The sequence below is a fragment of the Furipterus horrens genome, unplaced genomic scaffold (assembly GCF_987537825.1).
Source record: "Furipterus horrens unplaced genomic scaffold, mFurHor1.1.pri manual_scaffold_3, whole genome shotgun sequence".
In the NCBI taxonomy this organism is placed as follows: Eukaryota; Metazoa; Chordata; class Mammalia; order Chiroptera; family Furipteridae; genus Furipterus; species Furipterus horrens.
Window position 1 is genome coordinate 10,811,291 of NW_028327173.1, and position 19,817 is coordinate 10,831,107.

Genomic DNA, 19,817 nt, shown 5'->3' on the forward strand with positions numbered 1-19,817 from the left:
AGGCAAGAGTCTGGGCAGGCCCGTGTTCAAGCATCTTCCCTCCCTCCTCCTCCTCCTTCCCACCCATTCTGGGTGCCCACAGCAAGTACCCCAGGTCCTCCAGACTGGAAATGACAGGGCTGGGTAGTCACCACTTGAAGAATTATCCTTCTATCCAAATAGGTTGACTAGAAACAGTGTTTACTTCCTTAGAGAGTTGAGGAGTGGTTAAGGGTATGAGCCTTGCATTCAGCCATGAATTTTAAACCCAGTTTGCAACTACTAGCAATAAAAGCGGCAAATGTTTATTGCACATTTACTATACACCAGGCACCATTCTACAATATTTTGCACCTGTCAACACATTTAATTGTCATAACAACCCTCTAAGGTAGGGTCTGCAGTTCCCTTCCCCATTCATAAGTGGGAAACAGGGATGCTAAAATAGGTGCCCAAGGGCACAGGTCTGGGAAGGATAGAATTAGGACTCAAATCCATGCAGTTGGGCTCCAGAGAGCACACTAGCAGGTTGTTGAAGTTCCTTGAGCCTCAGTTTCCCTATTTGCTCATTAGGGGTGGGGTGAGGTTGTAGGAGCAGCTCCCCTGATGGAGAGGCCTGTGTCCCAAGCTCTCAGTGAGCTCACAAACAGGGTAGCTGTTCTTATTTCTCACCCACTTTGCCCTAACCTTCACCCTGTAAATGACGGTGGGCCTAGGGTTCAGCACTGCAGGAAGGGACATCTGTCCGGTGGGAGATCCCTAAGCCAGGCGGTGACTGCTCTGGCCTCCCACCCTGGGCACTGGTAGACGGAATGAGGAAAGAACGGAGCCAGCAGCCCTGAGTCCAACCCCACCTCTTCCACAGTCTGACTGTGACTTTTGCTCTCCAAGCCTCAGTTTCCCCACCTGGAGACTGGGGTTGATAGAGGTTCCCACTTCACAGAACTGTTGTGCAGAGTAAATAAGATGGTATATAGAAATAAGAAAGGTCTAGGAAGGGAAGAGAGACAGAAGCCAGCTCAGGGCTCTGGCAGGAGAAGCGGAACATGACAGGAGTTTCCACACAGAAGCCATAGGGCATGGGGAGCAATTGAAAAGATGGGAGCAGATGTGAGGGACCTGGCAGGACCTGGCATGAGACAATCCCCTGAGAAGGTACCGATGAAACCACGTGACCTCGCTCAGCAGAGGTGACCACTGAAAATGGGCCACTGGGATGGAGGGGCCAGGGCTGCAGTGCCAATGCCCTCTGCAGGCCTCCTCCATACCAGTCAGAGCCCCCAAGGGGGCAGCTAGATGGGCAGAAGGGACATGAGACAGATGGCTGGGCTTGGCTGCTGGGGGCATCACTTGGCAGCCCAGTGACCGAGGCCGGAGTGGTCAGGGTCTTCCAAGACGGACATAAGAGCGTCCTCCGTGCCTGGACATGGCTAGGGACCTGGAGGAAGGCTGCCCACTCTGCCCTCCTGCCTCCCCTTGGGTCCCCAGCCAGCTGAAGTCACGAGCTGAGAGCCAGTGCAGAGAGGAGCCAGACAGATGGTTGGGGGCTCAGAGGAACACTTTGGAGCTACCTGGGTCATCTACCAAGGACAGTCACTTCCCAGCTTCAGCCACAAAGGCCCGAGCCTACTAACTGTGGCCTGGACAGGCTTCTAGAATCTTCCATCCCACCCTCTCTAACCCTAACCTAGCCCTTGACTGCAGCCTGCTGTGTGCTCAGCAATAGGCCCCCTAGCCCTCCCAGGCTACTCACCAACACCTGCTAGGGGACATCAGGGAATAGGCCCGGCACCCCACAGCAGGGAGTGGGCCAGGATTCAAGCCCGGGTCTGCTGGGAGCCAGAGCCCTCTGTTCTCCTGCTACACTAGGCGGCCAGGAAGATGGAGGGACCTCGTTCCTTTCCGAGTGTGGGGCAATAGGGCAGCCAGATGGGCTCCTCTCAACTGACAGCTTGGAACATTTGGGCTGCACCATCAGCTGCTTCTCCCAGCCATCTGGGGAGTCAGCAATATCAGTACCCCCATTTTACAGAAGAGAAAGCTGAGCCTACTAATCAAGAGAAGCCTAGCCCTGGCCACTGTGGCTTAGTGGATAGAGTGTCGACCTGCAAGCCAAGTGTCGCTGGTTCAATTCCCAGTCAGGGCACATGACTAGGTTGCACATCAGGTTGCCAGTTGGGGGCACGAGTGAGAGGCAACCACACAGTGATGTTTTGCTCTCTCTCCTTCTCCTTTCCCCTCTCTCTAAATAGAAATAAACAAACAAACAATATATATATATATATATATTTTTAAAGAGAAGCCTAAAGTATGAACCTGAACGTTCTCTGATGGTCGCCCTCCCTCCGTGGGGACCTGAGGCCCTGAGCTGGGGGTGGAGATAAGGCTTCCAAAGGACATCTGCACACCGGGTGTGATTTGGAACCTGTCTGACTCAGGACTGGAAGGAGCAGGCAGCTCAGTCAAGCAGTACCCGCTGCTCTGTGCATCTCGTCCCTGGGGCTACAGAGCAGACGTCACCAGCCCTCCTCTGAGAAGGACCATTTGCTCATTCATTCCTCACACCATCAAGTTCTTGATCTAACTAGTATTTATCAGCACCTATTATGTGCCTGCTAAGGGGGGACGACTGAGAGAGATCTCTTTTAATACGGGACAGTCGGGACATACGATATTAGTGAATTTTGCAATTTAAATATATTAATTCATTTAATACTCACAACCCTAGGAGACATGCACTTCTATTATTCCCATTTTAAGAAATGAGAAGACTGAGTTCCAGAGAGGTTAAGTAACTTGCCCAAGGTCACACAGCAAGTAAGTGGCAAAGCTGGTTTTTAAATCCAGACTGTCTGGCTAAGGTGCTTCTCTACAGCCTCTCATGGAATGGCCAGCTCATCATGCCCTCCTGAGTCAAACTATAGTAGATTCATCTGCTCTCTAGAATTGCCCATAGCCCCCCAAGACCTTCGCCAGTTCCCTCTACCTCCTTCCCACCCCCTAGGCTCCAGTCTCCCTGGTTCCGCCAGAGCAGGCTTGCAGGGGCATCGTTAAACCTTGACAAGTGTTAGGTCAGGTCTATGCTTTATCCTCTCCACCACTGGGAGCTGGATTTAGTGTCTCCAGCAGAAGGTAAACGTTCCCTCCCTGGGACAGGGACCTTAATTACAAGTGATATGTGGCTGTTGAAACTGCAGCGCCTCGGGCCCAGTGATTAAGAAGCAGGCACTGAGGTTACAGGTATGAACAGAGCTGTGCCAGGAACTGGGGGAACAGGGACAGGGCCACTATGGGAGGCAACGAGTTGGCCCCTGGAAGGGCCTGCTGCCTGTAGGCACCCTAGGGGAAGCTGAGGCCAAGAGCACCCCCAGCTTGGCTCAGCCCCAGAGTCAGCAGCCCTGGCTCTGCTGCCAACTTGCCACGCACCCCTGGACTCATCTGTACATGAAAGGGCAGGACCACCTCACTCACTCCTTAGGAGTGATCACCTTAACAACAATTTCAATAATCATGGTACCCTTAATAACAAAAAGCCGGCTCCCATCGAGTGCTTATCATGTGTCAGGCATTGCACCAAGTTCTTGGTGGGCCTTCTTGTGTTTCAGGGAGATCCTGGGCCCTCTTCTGCTGACTGATCCCACTGTCTGATAGCTGGTCAGGAGGTCTGCCTCCTCCCTAACCTTGAACCCTCCGGACCTCCCCACACAGGGCAATAGACTTTGCACCTGGAGAAGACTTTAGGAATCTGCTAGTCCAGCACCATGGAACCCTCCCTAAAGTGACCACCAGTAGGTAGAGGGGGTGGTAATCTCTCCACTCCTCAGCCCCATCCTGCCCACTGTGTACCTGGGAACCCACTGGGTCCCAGACTCAGGGTGCAGAGAAGGACACTCACTGAGCAAATACACACACACACCCCCAGTGACCCCTGCAAACATCAACCCAGCACACACTGAGATCTTCCCTGGGCTGCCCTGTGCTGGGTCCCGATCAGCAGAACGAACCAGAGTCCCTAGTGTGAGGAGCCAGCAGCCAGAGTGAGTGATGTAGGCAAAGGCCAGACACTGCTCCAGGACCAGTGATGGACATGACCGTTCACAAATTTCATGGCTGACAGCTACGTGGACTCACCACACCAGGCCTCCTGCAAAGAGCTTCACAAACGTAAGCTCAGTTCATCCTCACAACAGCCCTGTGGGACAGGTACTGTTGGGTCCCCGTTTTACACATGAGAGAACTGACGCTGGGGTGGACTTGACGACGCACGAGGCCAGAGAGGTCAGAGGTGAGACAGGTGGCCAAGGCCCTGGCACATGGGGCCATGGCAAGGCCAGGGTGAGAAGCCACCTGTGCTGGATCTCTGAGACACCCACCCCCAAAGCAAGCCCCTCCGCCCTGGCCAGGAGTTGGATCCCACTGGGAATGAAGCTTGGCTCTGTCTCACGCAGCTCTTGAAAATGAAACAGTGCAATAGATGTATGGCATGACAAAGCAAGGAGACTGACATGGTCATCGCAGAAACTGGACGACAGGTACAGGGGTGCTCATTGTCTGATGACCTCAACTTTTAGATAGGCTGAACAATTTTCATTGTAAAATGTTGGGGAGAGAAAAAAATAGCATAATCCTCTTCCTCCAAAAGTCCCCTTCCCACGGCTTCTCTCCTCTACTCCCTTCCCATCTCCCCTAGAAATTGCTTTATGAGAAGTAATTGGCAAAAATGATTTACTTGCCCTCTGACTCAGAAATCAATCTTAAAGTGCTGATTGGACAGGAAAGACTCCAGACGAAGAGACTCCTGGGAAATCTCCTTCTGGAAGGGAGGCTCTGAGCCTGGGGTGTGGGTTGGGGGCTCTGCTGTAAGGTTGGCAGGGGTGGCCCCTGCTGCGTGTTTCAGGCCTCACAGGCACCCCACATGAGACAGGCACTCTATGGGTGAGGCTCAGAAGGCTAGCAACTGCCTAAGGGACACACTGCCTGTGAACAAAAAGGCAGTGACCTTGGAGTCACGTGTCTCAGGTCCTGGGTGGTGAAGTTCAGGGGTAAGTCCTGTTCTGAGCCCCAGAACACCAAGGCCCAGTGTTTAGGGGGACAAAGTTCTGCTAAAAAACACAGAAGTTTTCCAGGGTGGGGGAAGAAGGGGTAGGGTCCACCCAGAGTCTCCAAGCTTCAGCACTCTGTTTTTTGAGGGGTGGGAGGGGAATACAGAGCAGCCCTGAACTTGAACTTGAGCAGGAAGAACTTGACTGGGTGCCACTGCCTCTTGCAAGATCTCAAATATATTTCTCCAGGCTTCTGCAGGCTTCCGGAGGCTTCTTTCACAAAACTACAACTATGGCACCTGATAAAATCACCCATGTGTGTAATATATACCTCTGGGATGCATTGAAAACATCCCCCAAATAGCCAGCATTGCTGCTATTTAAAACCAGTTCATGTCACACCCCATAGATTTCATCTCTGCAGAAACGGCACCTATCTGGGCTTGAACACATTCGCTCTATTGCCACATAAACTACAATGACGTGGAAGGGCTGAGGCAGCCTCCTGTGGTGGCCATAGACAGGCTCCCTCTAGCCAGCAAACCCCAGGTGCAGGGTGGGTCCATATGGGACTGACAGTCTAGGAGGCCAATCAGAAAACTGGGGGTGAGGGGAAGAGAGAGAGAGAGAGAGGAATTGTCTGGCTGTGGGAGCGTGGCCTTGGGGATTTGAAGTCCTTGGACCCAATGAGTGCAGAGAGTCAGAGGGTTTCGGGACAGAGATCTATCTAAGGCCCTCTGCTGAGGCCTGGAGGTTTGCCCTCCTTGGTCAGTAATAATCTTCACTGCTGTTTACTGAGCACCTACTATGGACCACGTCCTTAGTTCACATAACACCGCCATCACATCCCTAATTTAGAGATGAGCACACTGCAGCTTACAGAAGTGAAGGCAGTGGTTTGCACACTGCACTTGCATTACAATCTCCTAAAAAGCTTGTTAAAATCCAGGTGGCTGGACCCCACCCCACCTTCCCCTGAGGTTTCTGACTCAGCAGGTCTGGAATGGGGGCTCAAGAATTTGCATGTAAAACAAGCTCCTAGGGAAGGCTGGTCCTGACCAGATCAAAGGCATAGTCTACAAAATAGTGCTGGAGCACCAATCCAGGCCCAGCACAGAACCTGCAGCCTGGCATCCCCACCTCCCCCTTAGAACTGTGTGTGTGTGTGTGTGTGTGTGTGTGTGTGTGTGTGTGTGTAGGGTTGTATTTCTTCATCAGCAGTAACCTGAGTAGAATCCCATTCTGCTCAGCCTTACCAACTCACCACCTCACACACTAACTCCCCCCCGCCCCCCGCCCGCCTCTAGCGGCTGCCCTGCTCCCCCAGAGCAGTCAGCCAGAGCCTCCAGTGGGTTGTTAATTTTATCTTTCACCACTGCAAAAGCACAACAGCTGTCAGGGGAGGGGCGAGGCAGGGAGGCAGGTGAGTGTGTGCTTCCAGCCAGCTTCCCGTGGAGTGGGAGGTGGAGGATGAATTAGCCCGCAGCCACTGGGTTCCCTCGTGGCCCTACACCACTCAGAAAGGCTCCCATCTCCTGGCGGGGAGGGTCCTGGGCAGTGGCCATGATCTAGACCCCAGATCCCCCACCCTCACCATTGCATCAGCACGAGGCTTCCCTCTGCTTTCAGGTTGGAGGGAGCGGTGGGCTTAGCTCAGCAGCTGTCACGTAAAGAGCCCGTTGCAGCCCATAGAAGCCCAGACGCTGTGTTTATCTTTCCTGTCACTGATAGCGGCTCCATTTGGGAGCTTTTTGTCAGTTTTTTTTTTCCCCTTGGCTGCTGTTACTACTCAGTCCAATATTTAATTTTCCCATAAAGCAAAGAGTTGTTCTTTTTCTCTCTATTTCTTGCTGGAGTCCCATTCCCACTGTGGGATCTGCCTCCTCCGGCTTCTGTTGGGAGGGAGGGGCTTGGGCGGGGCTGGAGGTTTCAGCCCTTCCAAACTGGGCAAGATTGGAGGGCAGGACACTTTGCCCCGCCTCCCCCCCCCCGCCCCAACTCATCCACTTAGTCACTTGACAAGTATTTATTGAGCAAAGTCTTGTGTGTCAGGCCTTGGGATTCGACCATGGACATGAAGAGTTTCTGCCCCGGTGGCGCTTCCATTCTAGTGCGGATGTTGGCGAAAAAGACAAGTATGCAAACCAATGCATGAAATAATTATATATTTATTGTGATGACCTCTATGAAGAAATAACAAAGTGCTGTCACAGACAATAACAGGGGGACCTAGCTTAGACTGCGGGGTGACACTTGAAGGATGAACAGGACCCAGCCATGCGAAAAGCTGAGTTAAGGACTCTGCAGAGGAAGCAACAGACACAAAGGCCCTGGGGTTGGAACAACCTTAGGGTGTTCGTGGGCCCCCCAGGAAATATCAGTGTGTTTGCAGCAGGGTGATGTGGAGAGAATCAAGACAAAGCTAGATATGGCAGCAGGGCCCACAGCATCTCAGTGTCTTGTGGGATTCCCTCAACAAACAGGCCGTGAACTTGCCTGTGCAAGGAAGAAGGGAAACAAACAGAAATTGAGATTGAATTCCTGTGTGGCAGGCCTGCAGGAACTCTGAGGTTAGGCTGAAGGACAAAGCTCCAGCCTTCAGGGAGCACACAGTCTAGTAGAGAAATAGGCATGGACCTAGGACCGAATGACAAGCACCTGTAAGTAGGACAAGAGCAGGATGCTCCCAGAACCCAGAGAAAAAGCCCTAAAGGAGCATAGCAAAGTCCTGGAAGACTGCCTGGAGGAGGCATCACCTAGGGCCAGCCCTAAAGGATGTGGCAGAGTTAACTAGCAGAAAGACTCATATGTGCTTGGCACAGAGAATGTGAGCAAGGTGAGGGAGGAACCTTGGAAAGCTCAGTGTGGCTGGAGCAGAGACTTCCTGGAGGAGATGCTCCTTTGAGCAGTACCTGAAAGAAGCAGAGAAAGACTGGAAGAGAAGATGGGAAAGAAAAACTGAGATGTGGAAATAAAAAAATAAAAAAAAAAAAAAGAAAATTGAAAGAAATTAACACAGGGAACATGGAGGCACATTTATATTCATTGACACTTTCATATTAAGAGGGTGGTTTTCTTTTTTGAAATATAGTGTAATGACTAGGAGCTGATTGAAAAGGAAGGCAGTCAATAGAGCAGGCACGCTGAGAGGAAAGAATGGATTTTTGCAAATAATATAATTTTGAACTTGTCTTTTCCCTTCCCCACCCCTCCTCCAAATCTAACTGATTACCACCCTGTGATAAATGACACTCAGAGCAGAAGTGTGCTAAGCACCACCAAAGAGTGGTACCCAAGGAACAGGACAGATTATCCCTTCCTGCAGACCGTGGCCATTCCAGGGAGAGAACGAAACTCCCCCGTGCTTCCCTCTAAGCCGAAGGATGGGTGTGGGCAATCGAACAGGTGATATTAATAATCCCTTTCTGTGGGCGCAGCACTTTGCTGTCCTTATAAAAGGCTTATGTTCATTTCCTCGTTTGCTTCTCTCAAAAATTCTAGAATCTGAAAGATTGGCAGGGCATGTATTAATGAACCCATTTCACAGTTGAGGAGATTGATAGCTGGGGGAGGGGTCAATTGATTTGCCCAAATTCTCATGGGGGATTGGCAGCCAAGCCTGGGGCTGGAAACTTGGTCTGACTCTATCAGAGCCAGGACTCCAGTGGAGTCCGTGTGAACCTCATGGTGGGAGGAGAATTTAATTCTAGTAGATACGCTTATACACAGGCGTGGGGCAGACTTCTCTTTCCAAGAATGCGAGGGTCTATACAAGAACTGGTTTGTGCTCCCCAGTTGCAAAGGCCATGGGATGATTTATAGAGCAAAGAGCCATCATGTTATCTCCAAAGTGAATTACGATGACCGAAACTAAGTTCTGCTTTCAAGAGAAAGGCAGGGCGATATGTCAGAGTAAACTTCATAAAACTGATCACCCACCCATTACGTCACTGTGTCGATCTGAACTGTGGAGTCTGAAATACCAATTCCTGCCTCCCCGACGGCTGTGGGACAGACATGACAGAGGTTAGCTGTGATGTGCAGCTGTAAAGCCATGTTCCCTTTCCTGACACTCGACAAAACCAAAGCAACTTCCAGCAGCAACCCTCTCTGTTTGACGTCAAAGACAAAAATAACTTGGAAAGTCCACTCGCTTGATTTGGGGTCACTGGGGTCAATGGCGGTGACCTCTGTTTGACCATGATGGTGGACTTGTAGAACGGGGCGCGGTGGGGCTGGGGGTGTCTTCCTATTGCCCAGGACTGGGGTTGCACAGTGCAAGAATGTGCCCAGTAATGGCAGGTAATTCTTGAAACTCTGCCCAGTGTAGGTTCTTCTTGTTACTATGATGGCTCACTACTGTTTATCCCTTCCCTAAGCCACATACACCTGCCCACTGTCTCTTCACCTGAGGGTCATCTCAGGGGCACCGCATGCAACACTCCCTCCACCAGAGAGCCTTATTCTAGCACAGACATCTCTGAAGACACAATCTCAAAGTTCACAGGAGTGAGGCACCAATAGCAGATGTGTGGACACTGTCACAGACAAACCAAGGAGGGCTTAGGGAGCCAGGGGTCTTGGTTGATGATTCTTTGCCACTCTATGCCACTTAGATCACAGCCAGGTGGCTCTGCTTTATACTGCTCATTCCAGAGCCCAACTTTGAATTTAGAACTACAGTGTTCCCTCACTTATCACGGGTATTACGTTCTAGACCCGCCCCCAGCGATAGGTGAAAATCTGCGAAGTAGGCACCTTACATTTATTTTAGTATTTATATATATTTTAAGACTTTATAAACCCTTCCCACACACTTATAAACCGTTCCCAGTCCCTTATTAACCTTTCTCACTCCCTTATTAACCTTTTCCACACTTTTAAAAACACTACTTATGTTCTTAAACATATTCTACACTCTTAAGCCTACGTAACTTTTACAACATACGTATACAGTACCGCAAAATCCCGCAATATAGCGAAAAATCCACAATAAATAATTAAATATAATGTTTTTAAAAATCCCGTGATACAGTGAGGCCGCGATAAGTGAACTGCGATGTAGAGAGGGACTGCTGTGTTCCTGTCCAAGAAGTCACTTTATGCCTGCCTGCAGTTGGCCATCTGCCTTTGCCAGGACACTGCTCCCGAGGCCATGGAACCTATGTCAGGATGGGCACGTAAGGGGACTGCTCACTTTGACCTCAGTCAGAAATTGTAACAGGGATGGGATGGAGGTGAGAATGGAGATGGAGTTGGGACTGGGGAAGGGATGGAGGCAGAAATAAGGACTGAGTTAGGGTGGGGATAGAGATGGAGGTAGAGATAAGGATGGGGAAGGGCAGGGAAGTGGGGATGGGGTGAAAGGGGGATGGGGATGGAGGTCAGGATGGGGGTGGAGAAGGAAATAGAGAGGAGATGGGGCGGAGGTGACGATGGAGGTGGGGATGAGATGTGGTCGGGAATAGCAGGAGTGAAGGAAGGCTGTAGCCTAGGAAGCAGTGGGTTGTGGGAGAAAGAGCGCTGTCCTCAATTGAAGGAAGGGAAAGGAAGGAGGAAGAGGAGAGGGTGATAGTGATGTGTGGGGTGAAGCATCCCCAAGCAGCCAGGGACTCCCAGGTGCAAGCAGCTCCCTGACCGTGCACTCAGAGCCCTGCACTGGGTGAGATGGCAGAGTGACAATTTTCTGAAGACCATGTTGATGGGGAGAGAGTGGGAAGCCTGGGCTGTCCGTGCTGATATTAGCAGCTCTGCTGTGTCATCGCCCATACAACTGAAATCTGTTATTGTCTTATGAGCTTGATTAACTGTATATATTGCTAACACCTGCTCAGAAATATAACAAGGGACAGGAACACAGCTCCCAATCAGGGTCTGTGTGGGTGGTATGCGTGCCCTGGGTGCAGATCTGCAGAATGGGGATGTGTGCACACGCAGATGTGCGTGTGCGTGTGTGTTGGGGGCATCTGTGCTGCACACAGAACTCCGGCCTGCATTTGTAAAACCTAGGGTGCCCATCTAGGCTCTGCCACTGACTCATAGTGTGACCACCAGCAAATCTCTCCCTCTCTCTGACCTCAGTTTGCTTACCTGTAAGTGGAAGACCTAATCCAGGGCTGGGCAAGAGAACTACAATGCAAGGCACATATGTAACTGCGAGTTTTCCAATAACCGCACCGAAAAATGTTTTTAAAGGTGAAAGCAATTTTTATAACTTATTTATTAAATTCAACATAGCCCAAATGTTATTTCAACATGTAACCAATATAAAACATTAAAAACTTTCTTTATAACATTCTTTTTATATCTGTCTTCAAAATTCAGTGTGTATTGTATACTACAGCACGTCTGAACTTGAAAAAGCCACATTTTGAGGGCTCAGGAGCCTCATGGAGTAAGTGATCACTGTATTGACCAGTGCTAGTCCAGGGCATTTTCTGGTCTCCTCATTAAACTGTGAGCACCCCAAAAGCAGAGACCAGGTTTCCTTCTGCCAGCTGGTAGCAAGGAGCCTCAAAGAAAGAATGTTAGTAGTGATATTGCTAATAAATGCAACTGACATGTATTGGGTACACTCTTAAAACACTCTGGGGTACTATATCATTGGATCCTCATGGGTACCCTATAATTTCATTTTGCAGATAAGGAAATTGAGGTTCCAAGAGGTTAAGAAAACATACCCCAGGTCACATACCCAGTGGTGGTACAGCTGGTCTTTGAACTCTGGGTAGTTGAGTGTTGAGCCCATACTCTTAACCATTGTTCTAGGCTCCGCTCTGGTGTTAGGGACACAAATATTATTAGTTAACATTGCTAAACTGTATCGCAGGCTTGGTACATGCCAGACACCTTGTAAACATCACCTCATGTACTCCTCACCGTAACCCTATAAGGAAGGTTCTAGGTGCCTACTTCCCGTTGGCTCAATGAGAGTAAGGAAGCATGACTGAGTGGTTTTGAAGGTGCCGCCTGCCTAGTTCTCAGCCTCTGGGACTCTTGGAGCGTGTACATTTGCCACCATGAGCAATGCCAGAGGTTTGTGCTAAACTCTAACTGGCATGGCCCCTTGATCTTTGGGGCAAACAAGTTAATAGAGCCACCGCAGGAGCCGCTGTTAAGGGACCAAGATTTCAGGTATCTGTGGAAGCTGAGAGATGCCAGGTGAACGTGTGTTCCCCATAGCTGAAGTGTGTAGTTAGGGCTCCCGTGCCTACAGGTATGAGCTCCTTCCTGCTTTCCAAAGATCTGGAAGGCACAGCTTCATGCCTGAGTTTAGGCTCTGCAGCTGGGGCGCTTGGCTTCAAATCCTGACTCATGAACCCAGGCCAGCTGCGTCACCTGTTCCACCTCCTCATCCGTAAAACGGGAACACATAAACCGGCCTCATAGACTATCGGCGAGGATGACGTGAATTATTAACACAGGTAACGGCTTAGAACGGCTCCCGGCTGGTAAACGTGAGCCCCTGTTGGCTCCTGCTGTAGGATCCCGCTTTTCAGTTGAATCTTAGAGAAGTTAGATTGTAGAATCTGCAACTTCTGGGTAATTGAAGTGTTCTGGTGTCTTTTTCCCCTTCAGAATTCCTACCCCACTTACCATCTGTTCCAACCCATCTTACACTTAATTACAATTCTCCATCCATTGTTCTCCCATTGCTTCCTGTTTGTCTGCTTCTCCTGCTGATGCAACGTGGTCGCTGCCTGAATGAATGAGCTGTTTCTACCTGGCCTCGGTTCCCCAGACCTTAAAATAGAGTTGCCAGGCGGTTGCCGCCCCTGCCAGACGGTGAGCTGCTCGTGGTGGAGTCTGTTCCATCACGGGGGGCCAACTGCAAGCACTTGGCACCATGCCCCGCACCTAGTAGGTGTCAGGAAATATTTGTCGAGTTTAATTAAACTTAACGGGGGTGAAAACCCCGAGCTGGAAGGAAAAGCCCACCCCTCTTCATTTTCTCTGCTTCCCTCAACGCTCAGGACCCAAGGCCGGATAAGCTAGAATGGATAGCTTTTCTTTCTCAACTGAAGTAGCCCTTTTAGATCGATGAGCTGGTCCTTCAAATATGTCTGCCATGTGGGATTCCCGTTTCATAGACTGCGGGACTGGTAACTTACCCAAGGACGTGGAGGGGGTGGTGACTTAGCTGGGACTTGGACCCAGGCGTGCCCAGTGGCTCCACGTGGGCCCGTTCCCATAGCCCATGGCGCCTGGAGCACAGGCTTTGGCAAAGCAGCCCGTGGCACCCGGTGAGGAGAGCAGAGAGGTGAGCTGGTGGAGCCAGGACCAGCCGTGTTAAGTGGGCTTCCAGAATAAAGGAAGTGGGAAGCTTCCTGGCTGCCAGTGCCTCGCAGAGTCATTGGCTTCTCTCAGCTGCCCTCACCATGGCCTAAGGTATCAGCCTCTCTGGCCTAAATTCTCTTTCCAGTCTCTTCAAAATGCAACTCGGATCACGTCCCCGCTCTTGCTTAAAGCCTTCAGTGGCTCCCCACTGCTCTCGGGACAAAGGGGGAAAACTCAGAACAGTGATGTGCTAGTAACCCCACTCTCTGGGGGCTGGCGTGGGGGGAGGAACAAACAAGCAAAAAAGCCCCGGTTTGTAGCTGTGGCTGATGTCCGTGCCCCCTGTGGCCCATTTCAAGCCAGCACCATTTAACAACTGGTTCATGAAATTCCTGAAAATGGCACCATAGGCTCTCAGGAGCCAGGAGTACCCGGAGCCAATGAGCGGCGATCCACCAGCCCCGCTGGGTACCATGTCCCCTGCCTTCCATCCCCCTGCCCCGGGCCAACCTGCCCCCAGGCTCTTGCACATGCTGTTCCTGCCACCTGCCATGTTCGTCCTGCACACGTTGCTTCCTCAGGTCACTTATTCAGGCTTGGGCAGGGCCCATTTATACTCTGTCATACCTCCCAGTACCTGGCGTACTTAGCATATTAACTACGTGATCTCTTGATTCATGCTGTCTTAGCCACCCGGCTGTGAGCCCCGTGAGGTAGGGGCTCTCTGAACGCCCAGCAGGGACGTCAGTCTCACTGTGGCTGATGACATTGGCACCCTCAGGAGTTGGGCAACATCTGCCCCCCACCCCATCCCTGCCCAGCACTTCGTTATGAAACCTGGCCCACCTTAGGTAAGCAGTGAATTCTTCCTGAACCTTCCAGGTAAGCCTTTTTCTTTCTGTGCTTCCCTTTGGGTAGCTCCTCCTACCTCCATCGAGGTGGTAGCTGCGGACACGCCAGCCCGGTTCAGCCGCTACCAAGCCCAGAACTTCACGCTGGTCTGCATCGTGTCCGGAGGGAAACCAGCGCCCACGGTGAGTACCCCTGGAGCGCCCAGCCCTGCCTCCATCCCTGCAGGATCACCTCCTGCGTGGCTTGTTCAGCTGTAGGTGTCATCACCACACCCACGCACTCTGCTGTAAGGAAGGGAGGAGGGCATGGTCTGCAATTAACTCTGCCCCACCGGCCTTGGCCTGACCCTGTCCCCTCAGCGACCTGCCCAGGCTGCCACACGTCTGTCTTGCTCCCAATATCCCAGCACTAGGACCTCCCACATCTGCTGGACCCTGGGATCCTAGAACAGCACAGTGGCGGTGGTCTTTAGGGGAGCCCAGCATCATGCTCACCCCACCCTAGTTATGGAGCAGGATGCAGGCACAGGAGAAAGGAAGGGACATCTCCAGAGTTCAGAGCCAGCGCTGGGGAGAGCAGGCCAGAGCCCCAAGCTTTCCTCCTTTGGAGTCCATTGAGAGGTCTGCCCCCCCTAAAATCAAGCAAGTTGGTCTTTTTCCCCCAAAGAAAAACTCCTTCTCCAAAGGACCCAAAGAAAGATTCCTCATAGCCCTGGGGCTGCCGGGAAAATCCCCTCCCCCAGCCCGCCTACTTCTGCCATTTAAGACGTGACACTAAAATATTCAAATATATATAGTAAAGGACATATATATGGGATGCTCATCTCCCCACATTCCAGGCATTTTACATTTGCCTGGAAGGTCAGAACTTGAAAAAATTCTTTGATATAAATTACAAACGTGCTTTTGAAGCATTTTTCAAAAAAAAAAAAAAAAAAAGGAAGAAAGAAAAAGAAAAAAAGCCAAGGCAGTCTATGGCTATTATGTGCATAAGAGATTTTTCGTTAGAGCTATAAACTCTGACAGATTCTCTGCGCTGCACATTTCATTTGCTGCCCCCAGACCAACCCCCCTCCCCCACGTCACCCTCCTCCGGCCCCCTCTGCCCTCCCCCCATCTGTACCAGCATCCTGAGAGCTGCTTCCTGCCCTCCGCTCTCCCCGTCTTCCTTCTATTTATTTATCTGATTTATTAAAAATGCACCCAATCCCCACAGGCCTCTGGGCGCCTGTACCAAAATAAAAAGACAGCAAATTAAATTAAATGCCGCCTCTCAAAACTTAAATTGCTCACTAGCAGAGAAAGCAAGAAGACGTTCGCTTTCGCCTCATCCCCCCACACCTAGCTCCCGCCCACACACACACCTGCCTTCTGCCTTGTCTCCAAAACCTCCACAGCCACCGCACACTCAGAGATTCTTTCCTCGTTCTTCTGACGTCTCATTTAATCCCAGCCCCTCTCCACCTTCTCTCTCATCCGCTCGCTCTCCCCAGGTGGGTGTGGACCACCCCTTGGAGCCCAGGTGGCTGCCACGCTGTGTCCCTGGCCCATCTGTCTGCTCATTGGTTCTAGGCATTGCACAGCCCCATGAAGTAGGTGCTCTTATTCCCCTGCACAAATAAGGAAACTGAGGCTTAAAGCCTCTGCCACTAGGGTCTGCATGTCCTCACTGAACCGAGTTGACCTCAGTCTTGGGGTGCTGGGGGGGAATGAGTAAGATCCATCAGGAAGGCTACCAAGGAAAGGAGGCTTCAGAAGGACTGGCCTCCTGCAGCCATATCCTCTGAGAACCCATTGGGAGGTCTAGGTCATCCGCACAAAATCTTTTCGCATACCCTCCTTGTGATTCCAGGTTTATTTCAAAAGAGATGGGGAACCAATTGACGTGGTGCCCCTATCAGAGCTGCCAGCTGCAAGCTCCGGCCCCCTCCAGGACAGCAGGCCCTTCCGCAGCCTCCTGCATCGTGACCTGGATGACACCAAGGTGCAGAGGTCACTCTCCCTGATGGACACTGAGAACCGGGGTGGGCATCCCTATACTGAGCGGCCCTCCCGCGGCCTGACCCCAGATCCCAGCATCCTCCTCCAGCCAACCACCGAGAACATCCCAGAGACGGTGGTGAGCCGCGAGTTCCCCCGCTGGGTCCACAGCTCCGAACCTGTCTACTTCCTGCGCCACAGCCACACGCCGGGCAGCGATGGCACTGTGGAGGTGCGTGCCCTGCTCACCTGGACACTGAACCCGCAGATCGACAGCGAAGCCCTCTTCAGCTGTGAGGTCAAGCACCCAGCGCTGTCGATGCCCATGCAGGCAGAGGTCACGCTGGGTAAGGCTTGGTGGGTGCCCATCTACAGGCCCTCTGCAGAGCTGGGGTGGGGGAAGCCTTGGGATAAGGGCCCTGGGATGTTGGTCGTCGTGGAGACAGCGGGGAGAGGGACAAACTGGAGTCAGGGGCAGGCACAAAGGTCAGAGTCTGGGTTCTTTTTTTTTTTCTTTTACTCTCACCCAAGGATATATTTATTGATTTTAGAAAGAGAGAGGGACATCGATGTGAGAGAGAAACATCAATTGGTTGCCTCCTGTATGTGCCCAGACCAGGGATCCAACCCGAGACCTTTTGGTGTATGGGATGATGCTCCAACCAACTGAGCCACCCCAGCAAGGGCAGAGTCTGGGTTCTTAAGGAAGTTTGCAGAGCTCGATAGGAAGACATGGGAGATTCCAGCAAGGGCAGGGGAGTTTGCTGGATAAAGTCAGGAACACAAGAGGTCATGAGAGTTTGGTCCATCAGGATCAAGCATATGGATCAGCCCTGACTGGCATGGCTCAGTGCACCTGTGAACTGAAAGGCTGTCAGTTCGATTCCTGGTCAGGGCACATGCCTGGGTTGTGGGCCAGGCCCCCCGTTGGGAGCATGCGAGGGGCAACCGATAGATGTTTCTCTCACACATCGATGTTTCTCTCCCTTTTTGTCTCCCTCCCTTCCTCTGTCTATAAAAATAAATAAGTAAAATTTTTTTTTAAAAAAGAATATGGATCAGTGTTAAAAAAAAAACATGGAAGGTTTTCCAGATTCGAAATGAAACATGGACAATGTAGTGAGCCTGCTGGATGAGTGAAGAACAGAGTTTGACTTTTCAGGGGGTGTTGCTGAGTCAGATCACAGGAAGGTCATAGAAGGTTTTTTTTCCATCACAGTCAGGAACATAGGAGGTGACAAAGATTTTCCATATGAAATAAAAGACCCATTGACATGGCAGGTCAGGGGCCTGCTGGATCAGGTCAGGAAGCTTTGCCACATTGGGGTCAGGAACACTTTTAAGTATAATGACAACCCTGTCATCTGTGGGGTATGGGAGGTGGGCACAACTGGAAACTAGATGCCCAGAGCCAGCTCAGCCTGAGAACCTGCTTCCTCTCCCCTAAAGCACCAGCTCGGGGCATCCCCGAGCAGTTCCTTAAGATCTGACTCCTTCCCCCTTATACATCTCCTCCCATCTGGGTCAAGGCAAAGAGAGGCGATATGTGGCATCTTCTCTTCCGGAAATACAAGAGACCCCTCGAGCCACGTTTTGTATTGACTGTGGGGCTGTACTGGTTCTTTTTGCTTGAAACCCTTTGGACCTTGACCTACAGCACCCAGAAGCTATTCCTGGAGCCCAGAATGCCTGGTCTTGTCCTCTGCATCTCCCGCAGTGATGGGATTGCATGGAGCCATTCCCAGCCCCTAGCCCCTTGTGGCCAAGGGCAGATAGCAATGACTGACGGGACTGTAGCCTACCTCACGGGGACCAACGGGCTTCTATTTTCTGCTGGTTTGCCATAAAGCCCAGCACCAACTCTACACCAAATACCAAGGGAAAAGATTTCATGGATATGTAGCACATACTATATGCCAGGAACATTTGCAAGGATTATCTCATTTATTCCTCGCAAGTAGAAATTTACCAGGTAGTCCCACTGTGTGGATGAACAAAACTGAGGCTCAGGATGCTGGAGTCCCTGAGTCACCAACTTGTAAGAAGCAGAGCTGGAATTTCCAGCCAGTTCTCTCAGTACCTTCTCCACTTCCCACAATACCAACAACTCAACACACCAGCCCCAGAGCAGACATCTTTAGCTGGCTATGGATTTACTTCCTTTAAAACCCATTAAATGGCCCTTTGATTCCCACAGGCCACCTGCCCAGATAGAAAGTAATAATTAGGGCTCACATTTACTGAACACCTACTATAGACCACAGACTGTTGCTGGTCTCATAGTAACCCAAACCATAACCCAATTACCCAATTGGTAATCTTCACGATAGCTCACTGAGGCACTGTTATTATCCCATATCACAGATGACATAACTGAGCCCCAGGGAGGTTAAGTAAGTTGTTGAAGGTAAGTGGGAGCAGATTCGAAGGCAGGCAGTGTGACCTGGTCACTGTGCTTCCTCATGACACCCATTTGCCATGAGCTCCCACCCCCAGGTACCATTTGCTCATCATTCCATAGAGACTTCACTAGGACCCACTATGGCCAGACCCTGTGCTAGGTGCTGGGACTTCTCAGCCCAGAGCCAGCCCTCCCACTTCCCTCCAGCCCTCTCTCTGGACCCTCCAGCCTTCCTGGGCTCCTTCCATCTCATCCTCAAGATACAATCTGCTCTAAGGCTGGAAGGAGCCTCAACCCTTCATCAGGCTGCTTCACCCACGAAAGCCACCAACCCATCTCTCTTGGTCAAGCACTGACTTCCCATGGGACGGCTCCCTGCCCTGCCCAGACCAAGAGTGAGAAAAATGAGACCAGACAAGGACTCAAAGAAGCTGGAAGATGAGCTTCAGCTCACATCTTCTGGCCTCAGAGAGGGTACTGCCAAAGGCCTGTTCCACCCCTTCCCACGCCCCGCCCCAAGCCAGCAGGACATGTGTGCTCACACCAGAGAAGGGGGTGGGGGGACATAGCATGGCCACCAAGGTGAAGAGGCCAAATTGGGTGGGTAAGAGAACCCCAGGCTGGTTCCCAGTCCTACCTCGGCTGCTGTCAGCTGGTGAGATCTCAGGCCTCTTAGGTCTCTGAGCCTCAGTTTTCTGTCTGACCTGTTTAATGGGGGAAACCATAGTAACCTCATTAATGTTTGGAGCATGTGCTCGGAGCTAGGCTCTATGTAAGATGCTTTCCCCACAATATCTTCTTGCAACTGGGCGGTGACCCTATGAGGCAGTGAGAGATGCTATCACTATTCCCATTTTATAAATGAGGGGACGCAGGGTTAGAGTAACTCTCTTTAGATCACCCAGCCAGATCAGTCTGACCCCAGAGCCCATGAGCTGTATTGTCTTCCTGGAGGGGCTGTGGAGAGAACCGGGGGAGAGTGGTGTGAGCTGTGGGGGTTCCCAAGTGAGAGTCTGGACCTCACACAGTCAGAGGACCCATGCTCTGGCGTGGGAGGGGGACAGTGGGATGGACGAAATGACCTTGGGCACAGAATCGAATCATCTGATGAGGACTTTGAAGGTCATGCCAATGAGGGTTGGTGTATGTCTCCCTGTGATGGCCCTTTGCTTTTGCTGTCCCCTCTGCCAAGGGTGCTCTCCCCTGCTCAGGTGCCACCCCTCCTCCAGGAAGACAGTTTCCCAGCCAGGTACCAGAACCCATCTCAGTAGATGATAACTACATTCT

The 19,817-nt window shown here is 51.4% G+C and overlaps 1 protein-coding gene across 1 annotated transcript in view; it reads left to right on the forward strand.

The window, feature by feature from the left end:
- The window catches only part of IGSF21 (immunoglobin superfamily member 21), a 234,311-nt gene that overhangs the window by 204,729 nt on the left and 9,765 nt on the right, over positions 1-19,817 (forward strand). Inside the window, exons 5-6 of the mRNA XM_090271464.1 lie at positions 14,217-14,332; positions 16,002-16,476. Of these exons, the coding sequence (XP_090127590.1) occupies positions 14,217-14,332; positions 16,002-16,476 (591 nt within the window). The remainder of the gene's footprint in view (positions 1-14,216; positions 14,333-16,001; positions 16,477-19,817) is intronic.